At 41.5% G+C, this 17,409-nt stretch overlaps 1 protein-coding gene across 1 annotated transcript; it reads left to right on the forward strand.

Moving 5' to 3' along the window:
• Positions 1 to 1,139: 1,139 nt before the first annotated feature.
• On the forward strand, positions 1,140 to 16,901 carry LOC120021774 (TNF receptor-associated factor 2-like). Its single transcript, XM_038965622.1, has 12 exons — positions 1,140 to 1,252; positions 3,276 to 3,486; positions 4,748 to 4,826; positions 6,885 to 6,983; positions 7,234 to 7,395; positions 7,539 to 7,613; positions 7,828 to 7,902; positions 8,068 to 8,154; positions 8,821 to 9,300; positions 12,762 to 12,939; positions 13,126 to 13,274; positions 13,504 to 16,901. The coding sequence occupies exons 2-12, from the start codon at positions 3,299 to 3,301 to the stop codon at positions 13,720 to 13,722; spliced, it is 1,791 nt and encodes a 596-aa protein (XP_038821550.1). The 5' UTR covers positions 1,140 to 1,252; positions 3,276 to 3,298; the 3' UTR covers positions 13,723 to 16,901.
• The last annotated feature ends 508 nt before the right edge of the window (positions 16,902 to 17,409 follow it).

Raw genomic sequence — 17,409 nt, forward strand, 5'->3', positions numbered from 1 at the left:
CATGTTCCCTTTTGTTACAGATGCTTTGCCAATACAATATTTATAGTTCTTGCTTCATTTTTCATCTCAAACTGTCATTCAACATGCCTAAATGCCGCTAATAACTCGGTGAATAGCTTGCATTTTCAATAAGCACTTAAGGATTTAACATAATAGTACAATGCCATGTGTCGAGGCGTAGCACCTCCGAACCAGCAGATGTTGCTAATTCTCATTTATTAATGTTTTTTGTTTGTTTTTGCTAGTTGTTTCTCTCATTACTCCTTTCCTAATTTACTTTTTAAATCTTTGTCAAAGTGAAAGCCCAGATACTGACCTCTGTCCTGTCAGTGACCCTACTACTCCCCTTTCTACTGGAGTGGCACAGATGCATGACTTACCAGGGAAACACCTCACACAACCTTGATACAGGTCACTGTATCTTCACTTCTGAAGATAGTCCTGTTGATCTATTATTTTGAATGTTTTTCTTTTACCAGTTGCGGTGGCAGTTGCTAGGCTTACAATTTATAGCTACCTCAAATGCTGACTTGAGGAACTGTATCTCATGAGGTATGCTTATATAGTAACTATACTGGCATTTGGTATAAATAATAGTCAAGTGTTATAAATTGTATAACATATATAATTATGCAAATCTAAACTGTAGAATTGATCCGTATCTCTATATTTTTTTGTATGAATGTATTTTAATTTTAGTCTAGTATGAAACTTTTAGAAAAGGAATACCGTTAGGAATGCACCCCCCTATACAGGCTCACGTTTGGTCTGGCTGTCAAGTCAATCCTAATGATTTATATGTAGCCTACACATCATTGGTCAACCCATGTTCAGGCTGCACATGACGTAACACCCACACAGCACAGTGCAATGGCGAAGTTGGACAATAACAGCCCTAGCTAGCTTCTCGATACCATATGTATTATGTCGTTAACATTAAAGAAAACTGAATCATTCTTCTGCAGAGTCACATGCAACATTTGTACATTTAACGCTCGCGGGGCTGCGACGAGAAGGAGCATTCTACTACCCCTGCAAGCGATGAGGGTTTAAAACGCTGGTAAATGTCATGTAATTGCCCGTCGTCCATTTTCAATACGAAACCTTTTCGACATCAAACTGGTTTGTGCACCTGCTTTTTAAAGGGGCGTGGCGGCAGACGTGTTGGGTACCACTTCCAGCTAAAGATGCTGATAGCTATAGCAACGACAACAGGAGAAAGCGGAGGGCGACAACAATGGATTTACGATTTGTAAGCATCATTCGGATTGTCTGACTACGTCGAGCATTTCGTTTGTGGTGACATGACGATCAACTGTTCCCGACACGAATGTAGCTCGAGCGACATGGCGCTATGACTGCTGACTCGAAATGTAAACAAAGGGAGACGGGCCTTATGCTATCTCTCTCTATAGGCCTGGCTAGCTGCATTGAAGTTGTCGTTGATAGTGTCAATGACTGTCTTTATGCACGGTGTACTAGTACAAGCATACCATGTGATGGATCGTGTGTCAGTTGTACCGTAATGTTTGAAATGGTTGTTAAAATATTTTTTCTAGTACAACAATGACAAGCTTTTTGGAATGTCAAAGGATTAGGCTAGATGCCATACCTTGCAGTTATTTGGCTATAGTGCCACCATTTAAACAAGCAATATTGGCTCGCTTTTGTAACCTATCAGCTTTGCAAAATTGTCTCTCTCTGACATGACAAGTAGTGTTATATTAGTGGGTCGTTCCACGAAAAGAGTTAATTTTGCATCCCTTTGATATTTTAAGTAGAACTTGTGCACAATTATATAATTTTAAAAGCATGTTATATTAAATGAAGTGCCATTTAATATAGACCTCATGGAGAATTCAATACAATCTCAGCATTTTGACATGTCCCTCCATGCACCCTCTGTACCTTCTAGGAAGATTTGAACCCTAATTCCCAAGTTTTCACCATCATTGTAAAGCCCTGGTTATTTTGTTGCTTTGAGTCATTTCTGAAGAGTATTATTTATCATGTGATTAGTGATTAATTTACTCCCGTCTCATTTTAAGGTTAACCCAGTTACGTGAACTGCTCGCTATAATATGGTAGAACTATTCCTTTTTAAATAGTTTTTTCAAAAAACATTGAACATCTAATAGTCAAATCATAGTGTAAAAGCATGTTAGATGGTTCTACTGGTTCTACTCGTATTGGCCATTTTTTGTGGCGTCATGTTCCCCAGCAAGAAAATGAAAAATTGTCACTCAAACAGAAGGGGAACTATCAACAGAGTCACTGACAACAACCAAAACAGAAAAGGTGGGGTTTTAGGAGGGGTTCTGAAAGACTCATGTGGGTATCCACTGAAAGTTGACTAACAACTGGGACCTAAAAGACCTACCATGAGCACTCACTAAATTTCCCCAAGAACAGGCAAACAAAATAATTACCCACACCGTAAAGACAGGAAGCAAACCAAAAAGTGGTGCAAAACAGGGAAGATCAGATAAAGGATTGTTTTTCAAGAAATCAAATAGGGCACTCCAACTAAAGCTGTTAACCCTCCACATCTCTCAAGATCACTGAGCCAGCCACTCTTAAATATCACCTGGGCCAGCACAGGTGGAACACCTTCCAACTAACGAGATGACAAGCTAGCACACTGACTAACGAGGTGACGCCTATCAGTGCAGCTAACGAGCTAACGTCCAACCTCGAAATATACATGGAAAACCCAATGCCTGTAGCAGTGGAAAGCTGAGCGGGTCAAGCATAACACATCAACCCTGTTACCTATAGATAGGCTAGAAATGTTTTAACAATCTTTTGTGAAGCTTGCATTCTTTTGCCCCTCCCTGTTGCACACAACATGCTTCCGTTCCCCCTGTCACAAGGGGATTTATGTCTTATTTAGATTAATTTGTCAAACCTGTTACAGTCAACCCTGTTATTTTATTACTATAGTATTTTTTTCTTTAACCCCTTGATGGGAAAATTTGTTTTTTACAAAAAAAGGTTACGCTTCTCAAAAGGCACTGAATTGGTGGAATGACCCTAGTGTCATATCAAGAAAAATCAGTATGTAGCGTACCTTCTGCACCTTTATCTTTATTAACCAGTATTATAGTTTGATTTCAAAAAGAGACTCATAAGAAGATGGCAAATGGAGATCTGCGCACACTGATCATTCTAGCTTTATCATGTCATCAACACATAGAAAAACCTGCCTTGTCATGTCAATACCTCATAGTAGTGTTTTCATATTTATTTGGACTCTGTGACGTTGTTGTTGCCAGGTCTGAGGCGTACTGAGTGAATCATGGCCACGCAAGAACCATCCCCTCCATCGTCCATGGAGAGCAACAAACCCGGCTTCCCCAAGAAGATCCTGGCCAATAAGCTGGAGGATAAGCACCTGTGTAACTGCTGTCACAACCTGTTGCGGAGGCCCTTCCAAGCCCAGTGTGGACACCGCTTCTGTTCCTACTGCTTCAATATGACTGTCAGGTAGGAGTTCAAAGAGTGTATCTCAATTGTATACAATCGTCTTTATTGTCTCCTTTCCCTGTAATGTGTATGTGCTGGTCTGGTAAAACTTTAGACTATTGAAATGTCCCCCAAGATATGATGCTTGATGAATACACTGATTGTACAAAACATTAAGGACACCTGCTCTTTCCATGACATAGACTGAACAGGTGAATCCAGGTGAAACCTATGATGCCTTATTGATGTCACTTGTTAAATCCACTTTAATCAGTGTAGATGAAGGGGAGGAGATGGGTTAAATAAGGATTTTTAGGCCTTGAGACATGGATTGTGTATGTGTGCCATTCAGAAGATGAATGGGCAAGACAACATATTTAAGTGCCTTTGAACGGGGTATGGTAGTAGGTGCCAGGTGCACCGGTTTGTGTCAAGAACTGCAACGCTGCTGAGTTTTTCACTCTTTACAGTTTCCTGTTTTAATAAGGGTCCACTACCCAAAGGACATCCAGCCAGTGGTGTAAAGTAGTTAAGTAAAAATACTTTAAAGTACTACTTAAGTATTTTTTAGGGTATCTGTACTTTAGTATTTATATTTTGGACAACTTTTACTTCACTACATTCCTAAAGAAAATTATGTACTTTTTACTTCATACATTTTCCCTGACACCCAAAAGTACTAGTTACATTTTGAATGCTTAGCAGGACAGGAAAATGGTCCAATTCACACACTTATCAAGAGAAGTGCTTCGTTTGTTAATGATGTTGGAGTGTGCCCCTGGCTATCCGTACATTTAAAAAATATGTAATGGTGAAATCTGGTTTGCTTAATATAAGGAATTTGAAATTATTTTTACTTTTTACTTTTAATGCTTAAGTATATTTTAGCAATTCAATTTACTTTTGATACTTAAGTATATGTAAAACCAAATACTTTTAGACTTTTACTCAAGTAGTATTTTACTGGGTGAGTCATTTTCTATTAAGGTATCTTTACTTTTACTCAAGTATGACAATTGGGTACTTTTTTCACCACTGCATCCAGCCAACTTGACACAATTGTGGGAAGCATTGGAGTCAACATGGCCCTGTGGAATGCTTTCGACACCTTGTAGAATCCATGCCCCGGCGAATTGAGGATGTTCTGAGGGCAAAAGAGGGGGGCGGGGTGCAACTCAATGTAAGGAGTGTTTTGTACACTCAGTGTATATTACACATTTGACAATATGACACGCTGTACTGTTCTTTTGTACTGTTTGTTGACAACATATTCCCATTGCAGAGATGGACCTCAGAAATGCAATGCTTGTATCAAAGAGGACATTTTTGAAGAGCCCACATCAATTCTAAAACAAGGCTGTGTAAGTGTCTACAATGTTGGTCTTTGTGAACATATAGGCACACTTGCTCTTGAATACATACAGTGCATTAGGAAAGTATTCAGGCCCCATGGCTTTTTCCACATTTTGTTACATTACAACCATATTCTAAAATGGATGAAAAAAAAATCCTAGTCAATCCACACACAACACCCGATAATTGAAAAAGTGAAAACAGGTTTTTAGAATTGTTTACCAATGTATTAAAAATAAAAAACAGAAATACATTATTTCCATAAGTATTCAGACCCTTTGCTATGAGACTTGAAATTGAGCTCAGGTGCATCCTGTTTCCATCGATCATCCTTGAGATGTTTCTACAACTTGATTGGAGTCCACCTGAGGTAAATTCGATTGATTGGACATGATTTGGAAAGGCACACACATGTCTATATAAGGTCCCACAGTTGACAGTACATGTCAGAGCAAAAACCAAGCCATGAGGTCGAAGAAATTGTCTGTAGAGCTCAGAGACAGGATTGTGTCGAGGAAAAGAGCACAGTGGCCTCCATCATTCTTAAATGGAAGAAGTTTGGAACCACCAAGACTCTTCCTAGAGCTGGCCACCCAGCCAAACTAAGAAATCGGGGGAGAAGGGCCTCAGGAAGGTGACCAAGAACCCGATGGTTACTCTGACAGAGCTCTAGAGTTCCGCTGTAGAGAAGGGGTGACCTTCCAGAAGGACAACCATTTCTGCAGCCCTCCACCAATCAGGCCTTTATGATAGAGTGGTCAGAAGGAAGCCACTTCTCAGTAAAAGGCACATGACAGCCCGCTTGGAGTTTGCCAAAAGGCACCTAAAGACTCGCAGACCATGAGATACAAGATTGTCTGGTCTGATGAAACAGATTGAACTCTTTGGCCTGAATGCCAAGCATCACGTCTGGAGGAAACCTGGAACCATCCCTACGGTGAAGCATAGTGGTGGCAGCATCATGCTGTGGGGATGTTTTTCAGCGGCAGGGACTGGGAGACTAGTCAGGATCGAGGGAAAGATGAACGGAGCAAAGTACCGAGAGATCCTTGATGAAAACCTGCTCCAGAGCGCTCAGGAACTCAGACTGGGACAAAGGTTCACCTTCCAACAGGACAATGACCCTAAGCACACAGCCAAGACAACACAGGAGTGGCTTCGGGATAAGTCTCAGCATGTACTTTAGTGGCCCAGCCAGAGCCCGGACTTGAACCTGATCAGACATCTCTGGAGAGACCTTAAAATAGCTGTGCAGCAACACTCTCCACCCTACCTGACAGAGCTTGAGAGGATCTGCAGAGAAGAATGGGAGAAACTCCCCAAATACAGGTGTGCCAAGCTTGTAGCGTCATACCCAAGAAGATTCGAGGCTGTAATCGCTGCCAAAAGGTGCTTCAACAAAGTACTGAGTAAAGGGTCTGAATACTTATGTAAATGTGATATTTCAGTAAAAACATTTTTTAGAAATGTGCAAAAATGTCTTACAGTTTTTGCTTTGTCATTATGGGGTATTGTTTGTTGACTGATGAGGGGGAAAAAACGATTTAATACATTTTAGAATAAGGCTATAACGTAACAAAATGTGGGGGAAAAATCAAGGGGTTTTCAAATGCACTGTATTTAAAAGATGTCAATCTCTAGGAGCTTCTTCTTCAGTCTTTTATTCCAGTGTCAGTTCATCGTCCCAAAGAAAAACGTGAGATCTAAATGTATCCTTTAAATACTGGTGATGTCATTCAACTTTTGAATCGGACCTTGTTTACACTGGTTTTATAAAAGCCCTGTCATTCAGAAGTAATGTCTAGCTGGTGTTATCCGTGTGTACAGTAGCTTCTCCTTGTGTTGTATAATGCAAAGGTAGTGCCAGTGCGTCCACGTTATTTGGAGCGTGTGCACTTATCTCTCGCACGCACGCACGCACGCACGCACGCACGCACGCACACACACACACACACACACACACACACACACACACACCTCGCAATCATAAATGATGCGTTTGGAAAACAGGACAGATTAACTGTAACAGCAAAAGCCTCCATTTTTGTTTGCTCTCACTTCTGCAGGCTTTTCCTGACAACGCAGCTCGAAGAGAGGTCGAAAACCTCTCTGCTGTCTGCATCAACGAAGGTTGCACTTGGAAAGGCAATATTAAAGAATACGAGGTTAGTTGTCTGTTTTTTCGACTGATTATCAACCTTTTCATCGTTCAAAAGATGCGTTTAGACAGACAGGCATTATTGAAAATAAGGAGCACCACCAATGTGCCAGAAATGCTTGTAAGCAATGCATCTCAGTACTGTAGTGTATGTCTGGCTTTTGTCATGATCAGTTTGACCGAAGATCCTTGGTTACACTGTTATGAACGTATACTAAAGCCAAGTGAATCCTAACTTTATTTTCGGTCTCTTACAGTTGAGCCACGAAGAGAAGTGTGAGTACATGATCATCCCCTGCCCTTCCTGTAAAGAGCGGATCCGCTTCAACGAACAGGAACGCCACAACGAGCGAGAGTGCCCTGAGAGAACCCTCAACTGCAAGTACTGCAAGGAACCATTTCATTTCAAAAACATCAAGGTGAGAAATAATGCAGGCTCTGAGGTCCATCCGTCTGTTGGTTGTTAAATCTCTCAAATGGCTGGTTTATGATCGCGTCAAGATTGCAAGGAGTAGTAGCATCAATTTGTGTAAGAAGCTATACAAAAACATGTCCTCTTTAGGCCCACGACGAGATCTGCCCCAAGTACCCCATGATCTGTGAAGGCTGTGCCAAGAAGAAAATCCCCAGGGAGAAGGTGAGTTCTTAAATCGTCAACACACACAATATAGCCGATTTTATATTGTCATTGGGAACTTGTGACTGAATGCATTTGGAAAATGCATGACAGAAAAGGAAGCACAGTATTGAGAGAAAAAGAATCCACACTATTTTAAGAAGGATGATGTTTGAAATGGCTGTAGAACTTGTCAAATCATTGTCTTTTTTTCTTCTTTGGCTTTTTCCCCAAGTATGTGGACCACATTAAGTTCTGCAGCAAATTCAGAACGCCATGCAGATTCCATGTTGTTGGGTGTGATATGTCAGTAAGTAGCTTTCTTATCTTTTCAGAGCTATGGTTTTAACCAATCCTAATGAAACAAACAAGGTTGTTACTGTGTAATTACCATTTGACCATGTTATTTCTTAGTTAATACCTGGTTAAAGTGCTACTGTTAAAACAGCTGTCCTCTCCCCCGCTCTCTGTGCAGGTGGAGAAGGAGAGGATCCACGACCACGAGAGGGCCTGCGCATACGAGCATCTCAACCTGCTGCTACACTACATTATGGGCATGAAGGTGAGGGTGAGCATGGATGTAGTGGAGCGGAAATGCTGTTGATACACCTTTTTATTTGGTGAATAGCAGTGTACTCACCTATTACGCTAAATTATGGTTGGTGGCATTAGCATTTACTTAGCAGTTACGTTAGCGTTAGCATTTAGATTAGCTTTAGCATTTACTTGCCTCGTCAAATCAAAGTTTATTGGTCGCATGCACAGTTTAGCAGATGTTATAGCGGGTGCAGCAGAATGTTTGTTACTAGCTCCTAACAATGCAGTAAAATGTCAATGAAGTAGACAAATAATTAAAATTAAAAATTGTAAATCAAGAAACATCGGAAAACAAATCGAATTAACATGAAATAGCACAGTAACAGTAATCCAAATGCAATCTATACGTATGTACACCAGATGTGTTCACCCAAGATATACTAAAAATGGTATGTACGCAGTAGATATATTTGAGTGAACTATGTCGAGAATACAGTATATAAATAAATATCTGGTGCGTACAAACAGTTTAACTAAAATGCAATGTACAGTAGTAGAAGTATTAGAATGAGCTTTGTCGAATACAGTATTTAAATACACAGTATCTTCTGTCTCCTAGTCTACGATCAGCTCCTTTTGTTTTGTTGAGGGAGTGGTTATTTTCTCGGTGTTTACTTATGTATCCCTGAAGGTGAGCATGGAGGGCCTGCAGCCCCAGGGACTGGAGCTAGCCGGACACAAGCTCCTGGACCTCCACCGTTCCCTCAGGGAGCTGGAGATCCGCGTCTCCCAGCTCAGCACCACCTCGATCGGGCCTCCCGTGCAGGGGGCCACCTCCTCCTCTTCCTCCTCCTTAGGTCTCCCCGGGCCTCCTACCCCGGCTCTTCCTCTGCCTCCACCTCCTGCCCCAGTCCCAACCCTGACCGTGTCCACCTCCTTCACCCCCCTGCCTAGCTCGGTGGGGGCGGCCCTGGAGCTGCAGCTCCACAGTGAGAAGACCAAGGTGGCGGAGCTGGGACGCAGGTGCACTGACCTGGAGGTGAAGGTGGGGACGTTTGAGAACGTGGTGTGTGTGTTGAACCGAGAGGTAGAACGCTTCACCACCACCATGGAGGCAGGTAACAGACAGCATCGCCTGGACCAGGATAAGATTGAGGCCCTGAGCAACAAGGTAGGAATGAGGACCCTGAAGCAGAAAATAAATTGTAATTGTAATTTGCTTTATAGAATCCCTTTCCAACATTTAAAGACGTCCTCCAGCGATTTGTTTTACTTTTATTGTAGGAAGCGATTTCCCAAGTATAAATATTTAGTATAATAATTTAGTATAAAATAGTATAATTCCCAAGTATAATTTTTTTTTTTTTTTACACAACTGCAAACTTCAAACAGTAGGGCATTCAAGGAGTTGGTCTGATAGGAATCCGTGATGTCATCAGCCTTCTCCTTACTTGATGAACCAAAGAGGAGAAATAAAGAGCAAAACAGGCCCCACCCCCTAACTGGTCCTATGTCATGACTTACATGTACAGTTGAAGTCAGAAGTTTACATACACCTTAGCCAAATACATTTAAACTCAGTTTTTCACAATTTCTGATATTTAATCCTAGTAAAAATTCCCTGTTTTAGGTCAGTTAGGATCACCACTTTATTTTAAGACTGAAATGTCAGAATAATAGTAGAGAGAATGATTTATTTCAGCTTTAAATTCTTTCAGCACATTCCCAGTGGGTCAGAAGTTTATATACACTCAATTAGTATTTGTTAGCATTGCCTTTAAATTGTTTAACTTGGGTCAAACGTTTCGGGTAGCCTTCCACAAGCTTCCCACAATAAGTTGGGTAAATTTTCGCCCATTCCTCCTGACAGAGCTGGTGTAACTGAGTCGGGTTTGTAGGCCTCCTTGCTCGCACACGCTTTTTCAGTTCTGCCCACAAATTTTCTATAGGATTGAGGTCAGGGGTTTGTGATGGCCACTCCAATACCTTGACTTTGTTGTCCTTAAGCTATTTTGCCACAACTTTGGAAGTATGCTTGGGGTCATTGTCCATTTGGAAGACTCATTTGCATTCAAGCTTTAACTTCCTGACTGATGTTGCTTCAATATATCCACATAATTTTCCTTCCTCATAATGCCATGTATTTTGTGAAGTGCACCAGTCCCTCCTGCAGCAAAGCACCCCCACAACATGATGCTGCCACCCCCGTGCTTCACGGTTGGGATGGTGTTCTTCGGCTTGCAAGGCTCCCCCTTTTTCCTCCAAACATAACGATGGTCATTATGGCCAAACAGTTCTATTTTTGTTTCATCAGACCAGAGGACATTTCTCCAAAAAGTACGATCTTTGTCCCCATGTGCAGTTGCAAACCGTAGTCTGGCTTTTTTATGGCGGTTTTGGAGCAGTGGCTTCTTCCTTGCTGAGCGGCCTTTCAGGTTATGTCGATATAGGACTCGTTTTACTGTGGATATAGATAATTTTGTACCTGTTTCCTCCAGCATCTTCACAAGGTCCTTTGTTGTTGTTCTGGGATTGATTTGCACTTTTTGTACCAAAGTACGTTAATCTCTAGGAGACAGAACGCGTCTCCTTCCTGAGCGGTATGACGGCTGTGTGGTCCCATGGTGTTTATACTTGCGTACTATTGTTTGTACAGATGAACGTGGTACCTTCATGCGTTTGGAAATTGCTCCCAAGGATGAACCAGACTTGTGGAGGTCTACAATGTTTTTTCTGAGGTCTTGGCAGATTTCTTTTGATTTTTCCATGATGTCAAGCAAAGAGGCACTGAGTTTGAAGGTAGGCCTTGAAATACATCCATAGGTACACCTCCAATTGACTCAAATTATGTCAATTAGCTTATCAGAAGCTTCTAAAGCCATGACATCATTTTCTGGAATTTTCCAAGCTGTTTAAAGGCACAGTCAACTTAGTGTATGTTAACTTCTGACCCACTGGAATTGTGATACAGTGAATTATAAGTGAAATAATCTGTCTGTGAACAATTGTTGGAAAAATTACTTGTGTCATGCACAGAGTAGATGTCCTAACCGACTTGCCAAAACTATAGTTTGTTAACAAGAAATTTGTGGAGTGGTTGAAAAACTAATTTTAATGACTCCAACCTAAGTGTATGTAAACTTCCGACTTCAACTGTACCTGGACCACCTATTGAGATGTGCCTTTTTGTTAAGTAAATCAGGTGTTAAATATGGTGAAAAGGGGACTGGAGTGCCACTTTAAATTCAATGGCATGACTCACTTAAGAAATAATACATGAGATGCCAAGTGTTATTACATTTTTATCATGGCTGTGATATGGGCATAGCCACGAGGCGAAGCCGAGGGGCGTACACAACCACAGCCTTGATAAAAATGTCATAACACATGGCCTTGAGTGTATTATTGCTTTTATACAATGGGTTACCAGCATTAACAATCTAGATTATTTCCCAAACCATACATTTTTCAACAAAACGTGATGCCACATTCACTAACACTGGTTGTCAAGTGACATTTTAGGCGTTCTCTGGTTGTTAGTTCTATTCGTATTGACTGCCATGTAAAGCAAAACTACCCAGGCGCTGGTTGATAGATCCAGATCCTTGGTTTCTAGGGATGCTGTCCATGGTTCTGAAAACAGTGCACGTCTGGTCTATCCATAGGGAAATTGAATGCCAGTTTGAAATGGGGGGCGCTGTCCATGGATCTGAATACAGAGCTGAAACATTGTAGCAAAGACATTGATAAGGCAGATCAGAAAAACATCGTTTTTCGGATGGTCACAGCATCGACAGCTTTATTTCTGATGCTGAATTGCACATTTCCACGTGGAGCAGAGCTCATTGCCCTAGTTTCTCATACATGCAGGCACAACGATTCTCTCTGTCTCTTTCCATTGGATTTTTGTGGTTCCTGGTTTCTTCATTTTTGTCTTCTTTTATTACGAATGAGTCTGGATTCAGTTTGCGATTTCCTTCATTGCCTGTTCGGCCAAAGTGCAACTGCAAATCAAACCACACCTTATTCAGTAGGTGGCGTAGAAACGCCGGAGAATATTACCCATCTCGTGTTTTGAAACGGTTGCCAGATCGATGTTTATTCCCTTGTCTGATAGCCATTCTAGAAAGCACTTCACTGCCCAGTTGGTCTGTCTTGATGTAGCTGGCTTCTTAATTTTCTCTTTTTCTATGTCGTCTATAGCTGTGCTAACGTTACTGATTTCTGCATGTCTAATGTTAACGCTGGGCTCAGGTTGCTGGTCCACTTGCTCTTCTTCTTGTTTAATTTCTTTTAAAATCCTCCTCCTCTTCTTGTTGGCACCATTCATTAAACATTAGTAGATAAAACAAATCAAAAGTCGCTTTAAAATCATCCATGACGAATTACAGGTGCTAAGACTAGTAGTAGTGGTAGTGGGGTTGCTAGGTAACGATGTAAACGATGCCACTTAATATGAATGTGGCCATGTGTATGTTGTCTCATATATCATGGGCGGGAGAGGCTCTAACAATGGGAATTCCAAACCACGCGTTGTATAATGGGGTATAAAGCTGGAGATTCAGAGTTTGTTTTGAATTCATAGAAGCTAGCACATTGGTGTGTGTGTGTGCGCGCGTGCGTGTGTCTCAGGTGCGGCAGCTGGAGAGGACGGTGGGGCTGAAGGACCTGACGGTAGCGGAGATGGAGGGCAGGCTGAGAGAGATGTCGGCCACCACATTCGACGGCGTCTTCGTCTGGAGGATCTCTGACTTCACCAAGAAGAGACAGGACGCCATTGCTGGCCGAGCCCCCGCCATGTTCTCACCAGGTATCTCCCAGAACCAGTGCTATAGACCACCTTAAGTGAGATCAGAGCTATTCCAGTCCGAGTCAAGACTGAAGCCAGAACAAACGGAGTCAAATTCGAGACTACATTGTTCCGTAGTAGTGCAAGTCATAAGGACAGCACAAAACGTAGTCTATTGTGTTTCCGATCCCAATTTTCCTCTTTCAGCCTTCTACACCAGTAAATACGGCTATAAGATGTGTCTGCGGATCTACCTGAATGGGGACGGGACAGGGCGTGGCAGTCACCTGTCTCTTTTCTTTGTGGTGATGAGAGGACTGAGTGATGCTCTGCTGAAATGGCCCTTCAACCAGAAGGCAAGGACCGGTGGACTCGTTTATAAAATGCACAGATTTGATCATATTTTTTTACATACTGAAATTCACGTCAGTCTTGTAATTTATAAATCTTCAAATTGGTTTGAAAATGTACAATAAATGTAGATTTTGCATGAAGATTTGTGATGTATTAATCAGACATGCTTATGTGGAATTCACACTTTTTGTCTCTCGCTCGCTCTCTCTTTCTTTCTCTACCTCTCACCAGGTGACTCTGATGCTGCTGGACCAGAGTAGCAGGGAGCACATCATCGACGCCTTCCGGCCTGACATCACTTCCTCCTCCTTCCAGAGGCCTGTGAGCGAGATGAACATCGCCAGCGGCTGCCCGCTGTTCTGCCCGCTCTCAAAGCTTGACGCCAAGAACTCCTACATCCGCGACGACATAATCTTCATCAAGGCCATTGTGGATCTCACAGGCCTTTAGATGCACCCTTTGAAGTAGAAGTGCGAGGCAACTAAGCAGCATTGTGGCAATTCAGGCTCCGTTTTGGCTGCTGTTGGTCACCATTTCGGCTCCATTTGGGTTCCATTTGGGATCCATTCTGGCCTATTTCAGTCCCCTCCAGTAGTAGGGAGACTGACATGCTTGCTACTGTGTGCTGCATGCGGCTCCAGTTTGCCCAGCTCAGGAGGCCCTTGCACTGTTGTACAAGGCGGTCCTTTGCAGAGCAATTCTGTTGTAGCTCTACATATTGGTTCCTCATGGTGCTTGAACCCCACTTTAGCTCTGTATTATTTGAATCCATGGAAAAGGCAACTGAACAAACAAGTAACTCCAGAATATAGTCCCAATATTGAGTAGGACAGAACCTGTGGTATTGAAATAGGGATATGTGGCGGTTGGAGGGCATCTTTTTCTCTCTTTGTTTTTCATAAGACCTTGGAGTGAGTGAATTGTAGCCTTTAGAGGATAGTAAAAAGAGGGATATGAACCTTTTCCCTGTCCGTGTATAGAACTGACCCACTGCTTATCGTAGAAGTAGAGCTTGGCTTGGTGTAGCAGGGTATTAACATTTCTTTCTTGTTTCCGATCTCAACGCGAGTGATTTTGATTGTGGATATCGTGAGCTTCTCAATGCCATTGTTGAGTACATTTGCATAGACAAACGTGGAGTTATGTTATGAATAAGAATATGGGCATTTGTTTGCCTTTTTTGCGCAAATTGCATGCCTGCTATCTTTTATTGGCCTGTTCATGTTGAAGTGCTCTCTCTCCTTTCATTGAGTTGCTGGAGGGCTCTTCCTTGTTAGTTGTTACACTTGTTAGTGAGTTAAACCACCTGTGATGGTGGACATTGCCTGCATGTCTTGTATCCAGGCATATATTTTTTACATATACTTAGTGTTGCGTTTCTTGTTTCTCTTTAGGGGTCGAGGGTTACGGGATTGGTGGTTCGGTACATCTGTGGAAGATACAGTGGAGTTATCAGGGTGTTATAAGGCAGCTTGCCAATCAAAGCCTGAGGCATACGACAAGTGTATTTCTGTCACTGGTAAATACACCAACCTGGAAGAGCTTTCCCCCCAGGATATGCTCCGTACAGTAGCTCACATCTCAACACATAGTACTGTGCCCCACCACAGATGTTAATACAGGTTCAATGAACTGAAGGAATGGTGTGTTCCTTGTTTTCTGTCCATATTACAGTACGGTACATTTGTATGTAGTTTTGCTGCTCTCTCAGCTTTGTTTCCGGTGTAAAACAAATGTGTGGCGATCAATGCGAATTTTAGCATAGACAGTTGAGCGTTAGTTGAAGAGGTTAAAGTGGAAGGATAATGAGGGATGTAGCCTCGAAGTGAAAACAAGTGAATGTGATGGTATAATTTTCCATTGGACCATAGTGGTTGAAAATCATTAATTGATGTTTGATGTAACTCTACATAAATCCCATTAACCTGTGGGTGACAGTGAAATCCTCTTAGCCTAGGTGGTGTTATTATTCATGAAGCCCCACAAATGATGCTGACCAAAATGCTAAATCAGAGGAAATCCTTTAGATCTGAATGTATCTGTAGGTTCTATGCATGTCCACCAGGGGATGCTGATTTACCCCAATAGTCTTCCCCCTCTGGACTTGCGTCAGGGTTTTCACAGGCCTGTTTTGAAACCAGTCTTGACCTGTGTTGAAACCTCTCTGTGCATGGGAGGGTTCAATTCATATTCAGTATCGCAGTTCGTTATTGTCTTACCTCGTAGACCAATGGCGAACGCATTGATTTGCATTCGTTTGGAGGAGTATAAATAAAGATAGCGTTATTATTATGTCATATCTCTCACTGCTTCTGTATAACACAAGCAGATGCCTATATATATTCATAAGAATTTATACATATAATATCATAATGTTGAGCAATTCAATATATTGATGTTACTATACACATATTGTTATTAATAAACATAGTATTGTTGAATATATTATTAATGATATCTATATACCTACTTTTTGTTTTTATGAGATGGTTTAAGACAGGTCTGGAAACCCCCTTAAAGTAACATATATTGGTTGAATTGCCATATTATGGTGCAACAACAAAAGCTCTGCCACATAATACCAACCATGTCACCCTATTCTTCTGGGTTAACTAGGCGGGAAAAAAAACACAATATTTACATTCCTCAAAATGACCCTTTAAAGGTTCTTGCAGTAATTCTGTGTAATTTAACTCTGTTTCTCAACCTTTTATATGCCACTGGGACCAGAAAACAATGGACCCTCTTGTACCAAGAACTGACAAGCTGCTATGGTCCTTGAAAGCACTTCTGGCTACGTTGTTGTCAGCTAACAATCTGAGGGACCAGTCAGCAGCAGAGACCAGTGCCGGTCCTCGGACCAGAGGTTGAGGACCACTGATATAATTTTCCTCTGAGAAAGGGTGCTTTGGTTGTTAAATGGGTAGTATTTGGCCTCAGTCAGTGAATACGGTGTTGTTCGGTCCTCTGATGGTTATAGACAGGGTTTGGTTCTGCGGGAGTAGATTCTGACCATGTTCATTATAGGAATAATCGTTTCTGCAGCTTTTTAGCTTCAAACAGGGGAAGTTGATCAGTAAGTATAGTGCACATAACGATCAGTCCTTTACATAAATACTTATTCTTGTGCTGTGCCAAAATGCTATATTACCTCCATATTATTACAAACGTTGTATTGTAAGTTGTACTTGTATTCTATGCTCAAATATGGTGCCAAATATGCTTGGAGAATAATGTGTATTTAAGGTTTATGGTTTGTATTCTTGTTTCATTCCAGTATAATGCATGGGTCACTTTTGGAACCAGATAGATTGATGGAGACGTCAATTTAGTATGTTAAGCAAAATATCTCCTTACAGTACAATCATATATCTTTCTTTAGGTGTCTGAATGTTAAGCCTTAATGCAGTGGTCCTCTCCACTGTTTCTGTGAGAGGAAAACAGTTCGGCAGTTCCCTTTTAACAGTTGTTGATGCAGCTGAATTGAATTAACTTTAATTGTGCACTTTGTATTATTTAAAGGTATCCACAGGGTACAACTTTGTTCTGTGATTGGTAAACTGTGAAGTCAGATCTATATACATTCTAATGTGTTCATTGATGTTCTCTATATACGCTATAAAGGCTCTTACAGAACATGCAGTATGCAATAAATTTGTCTTTCGATTTCTGGGTTTTGTTTGTCCTTTACCAACCGTCTGGCTGTGTCCCAAATGGAACCTATAGTGCACTACTTTTGATCTGACCCCTATCGGCCAATAGGGTGCCATTTACAGTAGGACAGCCTCTGAGTTCCATCTCTTCCTCCATGTTAGAGGGAGGTAGATGTCATTGATTTTGCTGTTCCTGTATTCAACCAGTAGGGGGTGCTGCTCACCATTATTTGACACTGGTCACCATCACTACAGTTATCATGCATGATCTTCATACAGGAATTATTTAATTCCTTTTGATGAGATTTGGTCATCTGCCAGAGATTCTGAGAATCTCGGATTCACTCTGAGGCAAATATCCCCTTGACCGTATTCTGTACCTTCTAAAGGAACTATGTGCTATGTTCAATCTGTAAAACTGAGTGAGGTGTTACAGATTATGCAATAGAAATGTAAAGGTAATTTCCGATTGAGCTGATTGATC

The sequence above is a fragment of the Salvelinus namaycush genome, chromosome 26 (assembly GCF_016432855.1).
Source record: "Salvelinus namaycush isolate Seneca chromosome 26, SaNama_1.0, whole genome shotgun sequence".
Classification (NCBI taxonomy): Eukaryota; Metazoa; Chordata; class Actinopteri; order Salmoniformes; family Salmonidae; genus Salvelinus; species Salvelinus namaycush.

What these genes read in the sequence shown, in the direction of transcription:
- LOC120021774 (XM_038965622.1), top strand. Translation starts at nt 3,299, where the DNA reads ATGGCCACGCAAGAACCATCCCCTCCATCGTCCATGGAGAGCAACAAA. An exon ending in CAATTCTAAAACAAGGCTGT is followed by an intron (nt 4,827 to 6,884) that starts GTAAGTGTCTAC and finishes TCACTTCTGCAG; the next exon opens with GCTTTTCCTGACAACGCAGC. An exon ending in ACTACATTATGGGCATGAAG is followed by an intron (nt 8,155 to 8,820) that starts GTGAGGGTGAGC and finishes GTATCCCTGAAG; the next exon opens with GTGAGCATGGAGGGCCTGCA.